Source organism: Xenopus laevis, chromosome 1L (assembly GCF_017654675.1).
Source record: "Xenopus laevis strain J_2021 chromosome 1L, Xenopus_laevis_v10.1, whole genome shotgun sequence".
Classification (NCBI taxonomy): Eukaryota; Metazoa; Chordata; class Amphibia; order Anura; family Pipidae; genus Xenopus; species Xenopus laevis.
Genome location: NC_054371.1, coordinates 137,538,483 through 137,556,115, shown reverse-complemented (window position 1 = coordinate 137,556,115; position 17,633 = coordinate 137,538,483). Strand labels below are relative to the sequence as shown.

General features: G+C 38.0%; 1 protein-coding gene across 1 annotated transcript; it reads right to left on the bottom strand.

Annotated features, from left to right (window-relative positions):
- Positions 1 to 813: 813 nt before the first annotated feature.
- Positions 814 to 6,885, bottom strand: rflb.L (relaxin family locus B L homeolog). The gene is made up of 2 exons (XM_018258327.2): positions 6,164 to 6,885; positions 814 to 1,406 (listed from the first exon to the last, which is right to left on the bottom strand). The coding sequence occupies exons 1-2, from the start codon at positions 6,408 to 6,410 to the stop codon at positions 1,042 to 1,044; spliced, it is 612 nt and encodes a 203-aa protein (XP_018113816.1). The 5' UTR covers positions 6,411 to 6,885; the 3' UTR covers positions 814 to 1,041.
- Between the last annotated feature and the right edge of the window lie 10,748 nt (positions 6,886 to 17,633).

Below are 17,633 nucleotides of genomic sequence, written 5' to 3'. Positions count from 1 at the left end.
GGGGGGGGGGAGATAGAAGAGGTTTGCAGTTTAAAAGGTGTAGGAGTGAACATTCAAGTTTTTTGTGCTTAATAAATACCAAACATTTGAGTTTTTGAAAATATAATTCAAATTTGTTTTTGTGCAAAAATTCAAATTCAAACCTATCTAAATGTTACGACTTGCACTGCTTTGTTATTTCCTTCAAAACTTGCCAGAAGCATCACTGTAGCATGCCAGGCAATCCCTGTTGCTCCTGTTAGAGTCCTGCATCAGGTCAGGTACACACAGAATACCCACAAGGTACTCAGGCCCATTGCAGGCTGCATTAACCCCCACCCCTCCAGTTAGATATAAGGTTTTACCCTTGACCTGGTTGATCTGGAGTGGGTCCTGGGTCGGGCTGAAGATTGGGACACTGCACTGCCGGTAAGTTCCAGCAGCGGGAACGGGATTTTATAGAGGGCCAGGGGGTCTGGGTCCAGTTCTCACCCAGCGGGTCCAGGTTGGGCTCTGGTCTGTCCAACTGGACCTGTGCAGGACTGCATTCATCCAGGTCATGGTATATCTAATATAAGTAATTCTAAAACAAGTCCAGTTGTTCTAGAATTACTTATACTAGATTGTAATAGTAAACTATTCATTCTTTATACAACAGTTTCTTTTTGTATTTTAAAGGGCTAGTGACACCAGCACTACTGCTATCGACACAATCAAACCATTATTTACACTGGCACGTAATGTCATCTTATTGGCTGTTGACCTCAGCTTTCTACCCCCACACACTACATTTAACTCAAAAGTGTTTTGTTGAATAAAATGATATTAGAATAATTAGAGCATCAAGAAATAATTTTATTGACAATGAAAGCTAAACATTAACAACTAAGCCCTGTGATGGCTTTCATAAAAATACAAATCATGACCAACCCAGTGTTTTGTTTTACCACTCTATGTAAAATACTCATTGGGATAATCCATAATAATGGCGTGGAGTCTGTGAACACTGTAGACAAGAGACAGAAGTGCATTATTATTGTTATTACTATTCTGCTTTTCACTTTAGCATAAGGTGCTGATTTCTGCTTTGGTACAACCCCATTTACAGCATATGCCCGCCACCCCAATATTCATTTCCCTCCTCCGTCTGGGGACTTTCATCCAAGCGTATCCGTCTGACTCTGAGCGAGCCTGGATTTGTGATGCGCCATGAGCTTTTCGAGTAGCTTCCTCCATTTGTCTAACATATTCACTAAAGTCATCAGTCATAGGTAAATAATCATGGTAGTCGCCATATGCATTCAAAGAATCCTTGAGTGCCTGCAAAGGTAAGTCGCCATTCTGAAGCTGTTCCACTTGTGATCCTGACAATGACTTGAGTAACTTGAGTTGATTCATTTCTTCATTTGATGAATCCTGCATGGGGTCTGTTCCAAAACAAGGGAAAGGGTTAAACAACAAGCGTATGTCATAAAAAAGCAATAAATGTACCCTATAAAATGGATGAGGGATACACAAAAGGCTGTTACTAAAGATGCCACAGGGTTCCAGTGCAGTTGCCCATATGAGATTGTTGCTTTTATGTTTAATAGTAGAAGCAAAACAACTGGTTGCTACTGGTAACTGCACAGGCGCAATTTAGAGCCGATGTTCTTAAGCCAGTTTCATGTGATATTACATGCACGGACGTCGCACTTTCACTGATTTCCAATGGAAATCCATGGAAGACACTGGGCGATGTTTTTTTTTAATTTAAAAAAAATTATTTATAGGCACCCGAGGGCCGCCCCCCAAAACCTGCCGTCCTAGGCACAGGCCCACGGGTGCCTTTATATGAATACGGCCCTGCATGGAAGAATAAAATATCTGAAAGGAGACAAACTCAAAAGAAACAGTCCTTACGGGGGGGCCTAGGGATTTCCAGTGCATTAGAATCGGTTTTTAGAAGAGTCTTTTTAGCATAGTATTGCAACTGCAAATAGCACATCTTGGAGTAAGGCCCCTATTAATCCCAACAAACAGAGTTCTGAGAATATTAGGAAGAGTGTGCTTCTCGTTAATGTACTGAAGAACCGCACTCCAAAATCTTTGAATTACTAGGCAGGACCAGAACACATGAAACAGGGAACTTATTTCATCCCTGCATTTAGGACATGGATCTGATACATTATCATACATTTTTGCTAAACAATAGGAGTTAAATACCCCCTGTTTAAAAATTGTATTTGTGTGTGTCTATTCCTCATAGAGATGGACAACTCTGGGACCAGCTTAAAAGTGAGGGCTTCAAAAGAGCCTACTGTAGCAGCCTCAAGGACCCAGGGCCGAATTTACATAGTGGGTGCCCCTAGGCCCACTGCCATTGGTCACCCCTGTCCCCTCCCCTTTACTTTTTTTTAATTTTCATCATCGGGACCAGAACAATGGGGATTGGTGCACAGAAAATTTTAAAGATTATTGTATCTCCTGCCCCTCCCCAGTTTCTTTAAAAAATGTGGGTGTTGTTGGGCAGCATGCTGTCCCCTAAAATCCTGCCGCCCCAATAAAAATATATTGACACACAAAAAAAAAATCCTGCAGACCTAGACCCGGGTCTTGGTGGCCTTTCCACAAATCCAGACCCGCCAGGTTATTTGGATTGGGAATCAGCCACTAATGCTCATTTAATAGCTGAGCAGCCAGAGATTGGGCAGAGCCAGACCCCCCCACCCCGAATTGGGGGCTTGGATTACTTTAAAGTTTAAGGGCAGATGCTTCCCCCAGGAGAATTATGAAGAACACACAAAAACTTGGGAAGGAAGGTCATTTTAAAAATATTAATCCTGCCGGGGAGGGAGACTGGTAGGTTTTGCTACCCAGGGGATTTCAGTTACAAATCTGATATACTGTAGACTTAATGTTTTTACATACAAGTATTGGACCTTTTATCCCGAATGCTCAGAACCCGGGGTTTTTCAAATAAGAGATCTTTCCGTAATTTGGACCTCCACTCAAAACTAGGATTGTTTTGCCTCCAATATGGATTAATTATATCTTAGCTGGGATCAAGTACAAGGTACTGTTTTATTATTACAGAGAAAAAAATAGTCAACTTTAAAAATCTGATTTATTTAATTAAATAATAATCAACTTTAAAAATCGGAATTATTTAATTAAAATGGAGTCTATGGGAGACTGACTTCCAGCAATTTGGAGCTTTTGGGACAATGGGTTTCCGGATAACAGGTTTCATACCTGTGTACCTACTGAACTGTCTCTGAAATGTCTTGAAGTGTGTGAGAGATCAGAAGGAAACAAAGAATATTTTTGTCAATAGGAAATATAGTCGACTGTAAGTAAATATATAACAAGCAGAAAAAGAATCAAATCTGTCTACCTGGCTAGAAGTTCCTCTGATGGCAATATGGTGACACCAGTGCAATTGTGTCACTGTACTGAGTGATAACACACATCATTTGGCTTTTATGTATGAGTTTTTAACTTTTTTGTTTTTAAGAGGCAGCAAATGAAGTGTGTCTGATAAAATACATTGATTAGTAAATATGATTTGTTGGAGTGCTGGTTCAGAGTGATGTTTTGATTGTGTGCCTGTGTGTGTGCAGTTCTGTGTGAGTGTATGACTGACCATTGAACAATACAATGACCTTGCACCGTTGCTTTTATTTCCCACAGCTACATTACATTGGAAGCTCTAGCTCTTTAATTATTATCCTGTTTATTGTGTTTGTTGTTCATCCACCTCTCTAACACAGCTAGTTCTTCTGTGACTTTTGTTTGTTTCCTATGAATTCTATGCAAACCATTAACATTTAGACTACTGGAAATATGAAGTGTTATAGTCAAATGCAAGGACCTGGGGTTTTCTGGATTCTCTGACCTTTGCCTGATTTGCAGCATTAGGTGTTAAAACCAATAAAAAATACTAGGCATGTGTTTTTTTGGATGCAATCGTTTGTATTAAAATTAGCCCATCCTTTAGGCTTATATGTCAAATCACTATTGCTGTCTAATAAAGATGACCTGATTGCATTAGCTGCCAAAATACAGTATCACATATAAAACTTAAGACAAGTAGTATACATTTTCCTCCTGAGCCCCCAGCAGTCACAAGGTCACTTCCTCTACAATTACACCTAGTAAGTAACATAGTCAACATTGTATCTTCTGTGTAACACTGTAATCTCACCCTGTTCCCTGTTCGATACAATATTATATTTAAATGTAAATGTTGGTTTGTGGATTATGTTTGACAAAAAAATCATTTCTTAATAAAGTGCCCTCAATAGTGTTCTGTGATCAGTGCAGGGGGTTACAGACCTCTGTGTCTAAACTGAAATAAGCAGTAGGCATGTCTTCTCTTCTGATTGACAAGCAGGATACAAAGAGTTGCCATACTTGTTATTGCCCTGCATGACTCTGGATCCCACACCCCATACACACTTCCCAAATCTGCAGAAAAACCAAGATGGAGGAGGATGAGAATTGAAGCAGCAAAGCTTTTTACTCGCCCCCCTCCCCCTAACAACATCCAGCATCACCCCCCCTTTTTGATTAGATGCTTTTTTATTAAACACTAGGGTTATATAAAGAGGGGCACTAAGTTGGACCAGGTGCAGTAACCCATAGCAACCATTCAGCAAGTACCATTTACTGGTCACCTGTTTAAAAAGAAAAACATCTTAGTGGTTGCTATGGGTTACTGCCACAGGGCACGAGTATTTTATTACATATGGTGGATGCCTATGTTCCCTTAGTGTCCTTAGTCCTTAGCTTGGTGTCCCTGCCCTGCTGCAGCTTCTATACTACCTGGCTTGGCACTGGCATATATACTGTAAAGTATAATGTTAGAATTATCACTAGAGCATATAACGCCCCTTTGTATTCCTTAAAGGGGTGGTTCACCTCTTAGTATGTTATAGAACGGCCAATTCTAACCAACTTTTCAATTGGTTTTCATTTTTTTTATAGTTTTGTAGTTATTTGCCTTTTCCTCCTGACTTTTTGCAGCTTTCAAATGGCTGTCCCTTCTGCCCCCTTCTAAAAAACAAATTCTCAGTAAGGCTACACATTTATTGTTATTGCTGCTTTTTATTACTCATCTTTCTATTCAGGCCTCTCCTATTTATATTCCAGTCTCTTATTCAAATCAATGCATGGTTGCTAGGGTCATTTGGACCCTAGCTACCAGATTGTTTTAAATGCAAAGTGAAGAGCTGCAGAATAAAAAGCCAAATGACTCAAAAATCCTAAATGATAAAAACCAATTGTCTCAGAATATCACTCTCTATGTCATACTTAAAGTTATCTCAAAGATGAACGACCCCTTTAAAGGGGTACTCAATTTTTACATAATAAGAATATGTTAAAGGGTTAGTTCACTTTTTGAACAAATTTTAGTATGTTATAAAATGTCTTAACTTTTCAGTTGGACTTCATTTTATTTTTATTTCTATCATTTTTAATTGACTTCCTCCTCTGCCTCATACAGCGGTTACTGACCATGTAAGCCAAAAAACTATTCCCCTGCAACAAATTGTAACTTTTTATTACTTATCTTTCTATTCAGAGCCTCTCCTCTTCATCTTTCAGCGTCTCATTCGGTTGCTAGGGTAAACTGACCCCAGCAACCTAAGAGATGCTGAAATTCTGAACTAGAGAGCTGCTGAACCAAAGGTTACATAATTCAAAATTGTCAGAATGTTGTAGCAAAAAGCTACAGAGGATTAGCAGCCCTGTGTGGAAGGAGGAAAGCTGGTCTCTGCTACATTGTTTCAAAAGTCAGAAGCAGTAGTGCAGAAAAGGGACAATGACAGATTTCAATAGCAATTTCAATGATTAATATCTGTAACCCTATTAAACAGATGAATAATGAGAGGTGATGAGCAAATACCATTGAGCAAATAAAGGAGTTCCCCTGTAACATTACCATAGTTGCACATAGGGTTTGATAAGTAGATGCGAATGAACTAGGAATATTTATCAGGTCCAGGAATGGATCATCAGGTGCTGCTGTTGTACGTGAGTTTTGGTTTAGCAGAGCAAAAGAAAAACTACACATACAGGACATATATATCACTAACTACAAGTATCACTACAAAGCCGAGCAGCCTTTCACCCTGTAGCACTCTTGGATCTCCTGAAAAAAACACCAAACTTAATTGTACATGTAAATCATGCCCCTCACCTGCTCCCCTGCTCCAGTGCGGTGGAACATCCCGCCTTGTCTCCCCGCTCTCCTCCTTTGCCACAGACAGTCTCTTCCACCGGGATCCCCCGCAAGTGAATATCACAGCGCGGATAAACTCCCGGCCGCACAGCTTTACCCCGTACTCCCCGGAGGCTCCCGTGTTTCTCTGGGCGCTCATCTCTCCGAGCAGGTGAGACACCAGCAGCAACATTGCACAAATAGCAGCTCCTCGCAAGTGCGCCATCTCTTGGTGCGCCTCTTATATAATATAAGTTTGTGTCTCTACTTAGTGCTGCGGGGTCGCTCAGCCGCCCTCACACCTGCAGCAGCCGCCAAATTCCCGCGCTTTTTTACAGTTGTTTCCTGTGCTGGGATGGGAAGGAGAGTATTGGAGTCTCTACCAGTTATATGGCCGCTACTGCTGCTAATAAGTGCTTGGCTCAGTCTGCTGCTCAGATTCTATTCTTCACTAGCCTGAGAGTCAGTCACTTGTAGTGTGCCTGCTTATTAGCCTTGCTTGCCTTATATATCCCCTCAGTGCTCTCTCTATGACTCAGCCAGCCGACCCCCTCCCACCTGCCGTCCCCATTCTTATTTATCATCAGCCGTTTACTCACATAACATTTGAGACACTACTGTACGATTTTGGAAAGTTTATACCTTTATGCTACTAGTGAGCATCCTCAACCCTCACTATATAACAATATCTGACCCCTCACACTGATAAAATGTACAATTTGTTTTGTAAAATAAAGCCATAAATCTTCCACATAAATGCTTGAAGTAGCCTGTGCTTAACTGATGAATTATAATACTTAATACTTGAGTTTAGACCTGGTAATATGTTTATGCCGTCACATGAAAAAGCATCAGAATAAAATGATATTTGTGGCATAGCTCTTATAATACACACAGCACTAAATACACAGTACAGATCATAACAAGAAAAAATGCTGTTTAGAGAGATAATATAAAAAACAAAAGCACTTTTGCTTAGAATATAGGCACCTGTCTGCAGTCTCCTGCTTTATTATTATAATAGGTGACCAGGAATACGGCTGGCGGCACCCGAAACACATAAGGCTCTCAAATTTTAAGCTGAGCAAATAAAGATATTTTTTACTGGAAGATTTATAGCTGTACAGATCTGTTAATCTGCTTGCTATAATGAGAAATATAATATATAAATGACAGGGTTTTTTAATGTGAAATTACCTTGCAATGATGGCGCCACTTGACATGTATTTTACAGACAGGGATGGTAAAAATAATAGCTGATGCCAATGTTCTTGTTTGGGAAGAAAGATAACAGAGGTTACAAGGCTGGTATTATTTGCCAGATCAGGCAACTTCTTTTCTGTTTCACTTATTTGTTCATAGAAATAGCAGTGTATAACCTACCACCAAGAGTGCAATGATTTGATTGAATCCTCAGGACTGCTTTTAAAGGGATGGTTCACCTTTAAGGTAAGTTTTAGTATGTTATAGAATGGCCAGTTCTAAACAACGTTTCAATTCGTTTTATTATTTATTTTTTGTAGTTTTTTTTAATTATTTGCCTTTTTCTTCTGACTCTTTGCAGCTTTCAAACGGGCATCGCTAACCCCTTCTAAAAAGCAAATGCTCTGTAAGGCAACACATGTATTATTATTGCTAATTTGTATTACTCATCTTTCATTTCAGGCCTCCCCTATTCATATTCCAGTCTCATGTTCAAATCAGTGCATGGTTGCTAGGGGAATTTGGACTCTAGCTACCAGATTGCTTAAAATGCAAATTGAAGAGCTGCTGAATAAAAAGCTAAACCTAAAACCTTAACCTATACCCTTAAATAATTAAAAATGAAAACCAATTGCAAATTGTCTCAGAATATAACTCTCTATGTCATACTTAAAGTTATCTCAAAGGTGAACAACCCCTTTAAATACTAGTGGGCCCAGGGCAAAATTTTTATTTGTGGGCCCCCCACTGCCCACTGATTTCCTAAGTACGTTTTGTCAGGAGCATCACTCAGCAGTATTTCTCCTCCACTACTTTGTGAGCCGTAGTAGAGTTTTTCTTACAGAAGTCAGTCAGTCTGCACACTGTATTTGCCGAAGACAAAAATCTCAAACAACATCTCTTAACTTGTTTCTCTTCTTGCTTGTTTACCTGGATAGCACAATGCTACCTTTAATTAAACCTTTTCAAAACAGTGGTTCTGTTTCCCCCATCCAACACCCATAATGTCCAAGAAAAGTTTATTTCCGTTTATGACTCTATCATCACATCATATGCCCAGGCCTGGTGCCTTAAGGCTATTTTTGATTCTGCTTTGTCCTTCACTCATCATATTCAACCACACCGCCCTAAATCTCTTAAGTGATCTTCAGGTACTGCTTTGCTCATTACGAAGTCACATACCCCCATTCAAGACTTTGATAAGGTTCTACCCCTTCTCTGGACTTCCGCCTATGTTCCATCTGTCTTTCTTCCAATCTCTTCCTTTAAACATTAAGCCTCATCTAGCCTAGCTAGTGTGCTCTATCAATGTGCTGCTAAATGCAATGCTCAGTTCCATGTCTCACCTTGCCGATACCTGATCTTGCCCATCCCTGCACCTTGTATCTCATACTTGTTCTCCTTTTATATAGTAAGTTTTTTTTTTTAATTAATTTGTATGGTCAATATATACACCGATTTATTGTACATCACTGCATAATATGTTGTGGCATGTTATAAATACATGTTATTATAATAATATTAATATAATAATAATAGTTCTACTTGTGGCAGCAATCAAATTGCACAAGCATGTTATTGCATTTTAATCACAACCTTATGTAACAGGGGTTAAACGATGCATGTGCTTAGAGTTGCATGTGCTGTAGGAGGCACACCAACAAAGAACAAGGGTAGCGTAGTGTCTAATTCAGTCTCTTAGTCCTCTTGAATGTGGAAGATGTAGATACATCCAGAGCTTGAGGCAGTGAGGACAAGAGCCTAAAATAGTGCAGTGGACCCCATATATGAAGAGATAGGATGCAAGGTAGAGAGGGCCTATTTAAAGAGTAGCCCATAGCTCTGAAAATGCGTATTAGTGGTGCTAATACTCTATCATTATTAACCATATAAGAACCCAAAAGTGTAGTGTAGCCCCATAGGCTAGAATGAAAAGTCGCCTGCGCTAATGCACACACAGCGATGCGTTTTCTATAGTCGCCTGAAGTTGCCTCACTGAGGCAACTTTGGACGACTATTGAAAAGTATCGCCGCGTGTGCATTAGCGCAGGCGACTTTGCATTGTAGCCTATGGGGAAAAACGCCGAGGCAGTTCAGGGAGATAGTCACGCAAAAGACGAGGCGATTAGTCGCCAGGCAATAAAAATCTCCTCGTGTGGCCTTACGCTTAAGAGCCAAATTTCCATTTTTATTCAGATCCCCAGGGGGTGCCTAATTGTTCCAACATTTGATTTTCCAAAGAGTCTACAAAACTTTAGCTTTGATTTATCGTTCGAAAATGCAATTAATTTAGCTTGGATTTTCCTTCAAACAAACATATTAATAATTTGCCTTTTTAATGGTTGGCACTAACAAGCATTTTTACCTGCTTTTACCTGTACACAACATGGACACAACATGATGCGTTTCACCTATGTCCAGCACTTACATGCCATATAAGAAAGAATAGATTGGGTTTAGTCCTGCGCTCCCCTGCAATGGAACACATTAAAACTGACCACAGGGGAAAGCAGGTAAAAACGTCAGTACAAGCCCTTAGTACCATGTTTTTTCATGCCTTGTTAGTTATATGTTTGAGATGGTTTTCAGGTGCTGATAACAAGTCTCATGTGGCAGAATGATCTGATAATTAATAGAATAACTGTGTTTACTGTGATACAGGAAGCCTAACAGTATCTAAATGAATTACTAAATATATTCCACTGAATAACTGTGTTCACTGTAATATAGACAGCCTAATAGAATCTAAATGAATTACTACAAATATTCCACTGAATCGCGCAACCATGACGCAATACATTCATGGCTATTATGTACATTTTAACTGTGGGGACAAACATAAAAACATGGCATATGTGGTTTTCTGACGTGTGCTTGTATGTATAATCTTTTTTTTCTGTTGGTAGAAATGAAAAAAAAAAATGATTTAGGAGAACATCTTGAAATAAAATTATAGTTATTTATCAAGTCTAAAGGAACAAACCCAAAAAATATTAATTACAGCTCCGTGTAGTAAGCATAGACAAGATAAGTCTGAGTTCTTGCTTTTCAGAAGAGGAATAACTACAGGATTCAGAGACATACTAGGACTATAATATATAAAAATAGTTGGCATTACTCTGCTTCCCATTACCTTCCCTCTGGCTCCATAATTTGCACCACTAGTAGTGTGTGAAACTGGCCACATCATGTGCGCAGCACGTATTGTTTCAGCAGATAGTAGTTAACCTAACCAAAATGTATCTGCTCTAAACTATTAGGCTGTATCTGTGCTATAAACCAGCGGTTCTGGATGCATAGTTGGCCAAAGGGACATAAAGGAGTGATTTGCATGTCTCCGTCCATGATGCCTTATGGGAGAATCAAAACTCTTATTTTGGTATTTAAGCAGTGCTGTGTGTATGGCATTAAACAAGTAAATACCTTCTGATTTCAGAAGGCTTCACTTTGCTTGTGAAGTTTGGGAGCCAGTCACAACTAAACTCAAACAAAATAAGCAAAAGTATGGTAAACCAAAAGGAAAAAGTGTAAAGCATGTACCATTAAATGAAAAAACAAGGTTGGTAGCCCACAACATGCACACAGTATATAGAGTATATTAATGTACGGTATACAAATCTTAGTTAGGCTGTTACTTGTTGCAGATTGAGAAGCCTTTTCTGCATAGCACTTTAACATTTTGGCTGCTGGCTGATATTCCCGAAGTACAGTCCTGCTTTGATTAATCAGGATCCCATAAAAGCTGATTCTGCACTGCTACATGTCACTACCATTCTGTAACTTGATTGCCAGCACTGTAGATTCTACTGTGTAGATTGTGTCTTGTGAAGTAAAATATTTGGGTACTAGGCACCTATATATTTTTATGACTGAAGCAGCTGTGGGGATTGTGCTTCTCAGCCTCAAGAAGCTAACAGAATAAATGTGGTTCTTCCATTATAAACAACAAACACTTTTTGCAACAGTTTAATTCCGCATTCAAATATGCATGCCTACAATTTGCATTATTTTACGCATGATCCTTAAACCATAAACATTCAAATACGCATATAGAATGCAGCATTACGCATATAATTTTACGCATGGTCTCATAAATGTATGCATCAAAAACCGGAAGTAAAACACGTCACTACACATGGTTTGAAATAAACGTGTAAAAATATGCGTAAAAACACGCGGTAAAGCTCACAATGGAATATGCATTAAACAACAAATAATGCGTCTTCAAGAAAATAAATAAGACGTATTTAAAGAATAAAAATGAGCTACACTTACATTTTAAGGATTACATGTTACATGTTAATAACAGAATGCGAAGGAAAAATATAACAAGCTGCAAAAGATTATTCCATGGAATGTATAAAGGTCCTATTTAAAATGTAATACTAAATATGTTATGTAAACAGTTATGTATGTTGATATGTCATTAATTTGACAAATGCTGTTAATAATTGAAAAAAATTTCCAATAAAAATTATTGAAACATAAGCAACAAACACCACGGGGCAGATTCACTAACTTCGAGTGAAGGATTCGAATGAAAAAAATTCGAATTTCGAAGTATTTTTTGGGTACTTCGACCATCGAATTGGTTAAATTCGTTCGAATTCGAACGAAATCGAACGATTCGAACAAAAAATCGTTCGACTATTCGACCATTCGATAGTCGAAGTACTTTCCCTTTAAAAAAAACTTCGACCCCCTACTTCGGCAGATAAAACCTACCGAAGTCAATGTTAGCCTATGGGGAAGGTCCCCATAGGCTTGCTAAACTTTTTTTGATCGAAGGATATTCATTCGATCGTTTGATTAAAATCCTTCGAATCGTTCGATTCGAAGGATTTAATCGTTCGAACGAAAAATCCTTCGATCGTTCGATCGAACGTTTAGCGCTAAATCCTTCGACTTCGATATTCGAAGTCGAAGGATTTCAATTCGAGGGTCGAATTTCGAAGTATTTTTTACTTCGAAATTCAACCCTTAGTGAATCTGCCCCCACATTTGTGGAACATTGGGGATTAAAGGACAAGGAAAGTGCTGTTCTGGCACCCCTTCAATTAATATAATACTTAACCATGGACCCCAATCACATGTACTACATGTGTGTAGTAATATAAGAAATTTTACTATACAGTGCATGCAAAGGCACTTTATTGTCCTTTACGGAAGATGTAGTTGGAAAGCTTCACAGTGGTGAGCAACATGGACATTAATGCTTTATCTTGGCATGTGTTCTAGGGCAATTTGTACTAAAGACATTAAATATGAAGTTGGCAGTGTGTTTATGCCTGTACTACTAATAAATGTGGCATTAATAAAAGCGGGTCTATATGTTCTAGAGACCTTTGTGGGTCTTGTTGTCTAAAATTGGAACCACTATCCTATCTGACCCACTACTTGCTGGTTAAATGAAACTAAAAGTGATGGTATTGTAAGCCAGTGGCATCATTTGAGGTTGGGGAGTGAAAATGGAGTAAATATTTTATATTGCAACTAAGTTCAGTTGCATTTCCAATCTTGGTTTGGCATTACAATCCTACGGTGCAGTTTCAATTTGTGGATGTTTGTTCCCGCGGCCAGAGTGGAAGTGAAGAATCAGTATAGAGTGGGTAAGCCTTTTTTCCTTCTCCTTGGAAACACCAGTGTAGTGCATACCCTTTATCATTAAAAAAGTGTTTGTCCCCTTCCTGATTTTGTCTGGTATTGTATATATGTTAGTACAGAATTCAAAACTTCTTTCTGCTTCTATATATTCAGAAAAAGGGGTTTATATAAACCGATATGAGGTGTTCAATGTCAGCCGTGCTGCAGATGATAGCTTCCTTGAAGTATACATAAAAATCGGAACAAAGGCACACTCACTTCAGTGCTTCTGCAAAAAACTCCCAAGTTTTTTATTTTATGGTGAGATTTCTTTTGTTACTATTTTTATCCATATTGCATATATGTTACACTGAATTGTTTCTTATCTTTAAACTCGAGGGTTAATTAACCCTCGATATTCGACTAGGAATTAAAATCCTTCGACTTCGAATATCGAAGTCGAAGGATTTAGCGCAAATACTGCGATCGTACGATCGAAGGATAATTCCTTCGATGGAACGATAAAATCCTTCGAATCGAACGATTCGAAGGATTTTAATCCAACGATCGAAGGAATATCCTTTGATCAAAAAAACTTAGGAAAGTCTATGGGGACCTTCCCCATAGGCTAACATTGACTTCGGTAGCTTTTAGCTGCCGAAGTAGGGGGTCGAAGTTTTTTTTAAAGAGACAGTACTTCGACTATCGAATGGTCGAATAGTCGAACGATTTTTAGTTTGAATCCTTCGATTCGAAGTCGTAGTCGAAGGTCAAAGTAGTCCATTCGATGGTCGAAGTAGCCCAAAAAATACTTCGAAATTCTAAGTTTTTTTACTTCGAATCATTCACTCGAATTTAAAAGGTAAAGGGAGTAATAATTGAAATACTGTGTTATATCAGGTTCTCTTTGCCTAATGTTTGTTTAAAGATCAGAAACATTCAGAGTGACAAATATGCCACAATGGGGGAAATCAGGCTGGGGAAAATGCTGTAGACTGCTATGCACTTTAGATGGATTGCTTACTCTGGGAGATTTGGACTGTATTGGCATTTGCTCCATCGTTGTAGAAAGATTTGACATTTCCCTTCTGAGATAGACATGCACAGGGAACATTAACAAAAATGCAATCTAAAGAAATAGTTCCACAGTCTGCTGCTCTTAGCAACTAAAGAGATTGGCGTTATATCCTGAAAAAAATGTAATATTTAAAATGTACACATATACAAATTATATTTGGTTTAAATAATTTTGCTTCTTTTTAGTTTCAAACCTGTTTTATGGTTAACACCACAATATCCTTAATGGCTATCCCCTCTGAAGTTCTCACAAATTACATTTTAACCCTTTGCTGTGATCAGTGATCCTAGCAACCAGTCTACTTTAGTAGCTTCTAAAACTGCTAATCCTATTTTATGTGGAACAGATGTCACGACTATTGAATATTTGTTATTTTTGTATTCATATAAATAAGAATAATCACTAAATGTTCATATTTAGTGAAATCTTAAGATGTTAGCTTTATGGAGCAGTAAAATTCTCCATATAACGATGTGTGTAATTATTTATGCTATGTAAAAATAAAGGAGACAATGTGTCACATGCTGTGTTTTGATTCAGACTCTAACGTTAAAATGTACAGTGTATTCATATCCTCACATTATCACAGTACATTTGTAGAAAATAGTTTATGTTGTTTGTGTGAGTTTACATTTTATGAAACAGATACTTAAAGGAGAATGCAACCCTAAAAATGAATATGGCTAGTCTTGCTATATTTAAGATATTGATTACTGTCAGCCTAAAGGATTTAGAATTGCTATGGTAATGATGATCCAGGCCTTCAAAGGTGTCACAGGAGCTTCCAACCCTGTTTGAGTGTCAGCAAAGCTTAGGGGGTCATCACAATTATCAAGCAAAAAATGGTTGGTCACAAATGGTCACACAGGGACACCAGTAGAGTATAAAAATGCAAGCCTGCAGGGCAAAGGGGTTTACCTGCAGGAAACGGTTGTGAGACGTTCCCCCACCCCAAAAAAAAATAAAATTGTCACAGCTTGAGGGTCTTGTTTATTTGAATTTATTATACAAAAGAAGGCCAAGTATCAAGGCAGAGCCAAGACAGTTTAAAAATAAAGGCGGCTGGAAGATTTGTTATTCGTGTTTTAAAGTTATGTAATACAATGTAATAATATACAATTTATAAATATTAAACAAGCTGTGGCCATTGTCATCCACTCAGTTCTGGTCTCTAAAGCTGGCCATAGATGTTGAGATTTTTAAAAGATCAGATCCTGATCGTGAGACCACGATCTTCTCAGAACGATCGTACGAATTTACCATCAACTAAAAAGACCAATTTGCCAGGAAAACAAAGGGGAGCTGCCTGCTTGGCCCTGCAAACATAGATAGATTGCACTGGGGCCGACAAAGATTTTTTGACCTGGCCGATCAATTTCCTGACAGATGTCGGATGAAAAATCGTAACATGTACGATCGTTCCAGTCCCACTAACCGCACGATAATTTCGAAGGATCGGTCGGCTTCCCTAAAATCGGTTTTTCGGCAAGAAGAATCGTCGCGTCTATGGGGAGCTTAAGTGATGTATTGGTATCTGCTGTAATGTTTATTTTCTCTATAGCCTGGGGCACTCGTCTTTTATGGACTGAGGATTTCCTGATATGTTTAGGATCATTGTCACGCTGTAAGGTCCACTTTTGGTTTCAGGTCCCCTCTAGTACAATGAAGCATCCATAAAGAATTCTGTGATGGTGACATGCCCAGGCCCAACGCAGCAAAGCAGCCCCAAACTATACCATTTGGTTTTACATCAAGTCCTTCTGGTGAAATGCTCAGTGGTCAAATAATTACACCTAACTACAATGTGCTCTGGATAGATGAGGCAAAGAAAGGCATTTTACCCAAAGAACCCGATATGAAAATTGTTATGATTTGGGGCTGCTTTACTGCCTGGGTGTTCATGGGCAACTTTAGTTTTGCTCTGATGTCATTTCTGGGCGGCCTTTGCTAACATTCACTCCATGTAAATTACATTACAAGCAGTGTTCTGGCTTTAACTAATCTTGTGTGCTATTGCCCTAAGGTTTTAATTGTTTGCACCTGATCTTGTGATTCTAATTTTAGTGATAAATGTAGGTATGTAATTAAATTTTCCACATGCAAAATTTGCATTCATGTTTATTTTAATTACATAATGGACTATAACATGTAAATTACACATTATATTTGTTAGATTGTAAGCTTTTTTTGTATTGGTTGCTTCATATGTAACGTTCAATGTCGGTTCAAGGCATAAAACCATGTATTGTACAGTGCTATGGAATATGTTGGTGATTTATATATACATGTTCAAAATAATAATGATAATAATAAGGTTGCCTTTATCAATATTTCTGATGTGTACATCAAATTTCTATATGTTGAAAAGGTCAAAAATTGCCATGGGATGTACTTACTTTTTCTCATTACTGTATGTATAACAAAAATCCAGCAGATGTTTATTTTGTTTCTGTAAAATATTCAGGCATTATTATATCAAGTTTTTCATTTTGATACTAATGGGGTTATTCATTTAAGGTCGAATTTTAGAGTTTATACCTCAATGGAACTCGAAGGGGCAGATTTATCAGAGGTTGAGGTAAATTTTCGAATCCAAAAAAATCGACATTTATCATGTACTGTTTCTTTAAAAATTCGACTTCGACCATTCGCCATCTAAAACCTGCCGAATTGCTGTTTTAGCCTATGGGGGACCTCCTAGAACCTATTTGGAGTCAATTGGTGGACTTTGAAAAATCAAAGTTTTTTTGGGGAAAAACGTAGAATCGAATTCGATCTAATGCGATATTCCTTCGTTTCGCAAGATTCGAATTCGGCAGAATACGGACCTATTTGATCGAAAACTGACTTATTTAACCAATAAAAACTTCGAATTAATTTAGCTTGGTGATTTTGAATTCAAATTTCGAAGTTTTTTCCAATCGAAATTTGACCCTTGATAAATATGATAAATTCGATTCAACGTTTTTCCCCCTATCATCATTTTTCATCATCATTTATTTATATAGCGCTGTCAAGATACGCAGTGCTTAGGCTAGATACGCAGTGCCTTAGAAAAAGGCTTTAACATCTTCAAATGTTGAAGGGACCTCTGCCATTGACTCCTACATGACCTTGACAGGTTTTAGATGGGGTATTTTCAGATTCAAACTATTTCCAGTGTCGGGGTATTTTTTTTTTAAAAAAACTTGAAAAATTCTATTTTTTTTTAACCAGAACTTTTGATGAAAAAAACCCCTCAAAAACGCAACAAATTTTTGTGTAAAACACAACTCGAACCTTAATAAATAACCCCCTTAATCTGTGTAACAAAACAAAATCCCCAAAACGGCAAATTATGATGTGCCCATATCATTCACTGAAAAAAAATAATAATTGAACCATCATCTTCTATATACGCAGTAGATATATGTTATAATTGAACAAGTTAGAATATGCAGCTCCATTTTAGTGTCTTGGATTAAATTTCATATTAAGTGAAAATAACAATATGTCATAATTAAATTTATCCTGGAAAGACCTGGAAATTAACAATTGCTGTAGTATGACAAAACATCACAGGAATGCACATAATGCATATAAACC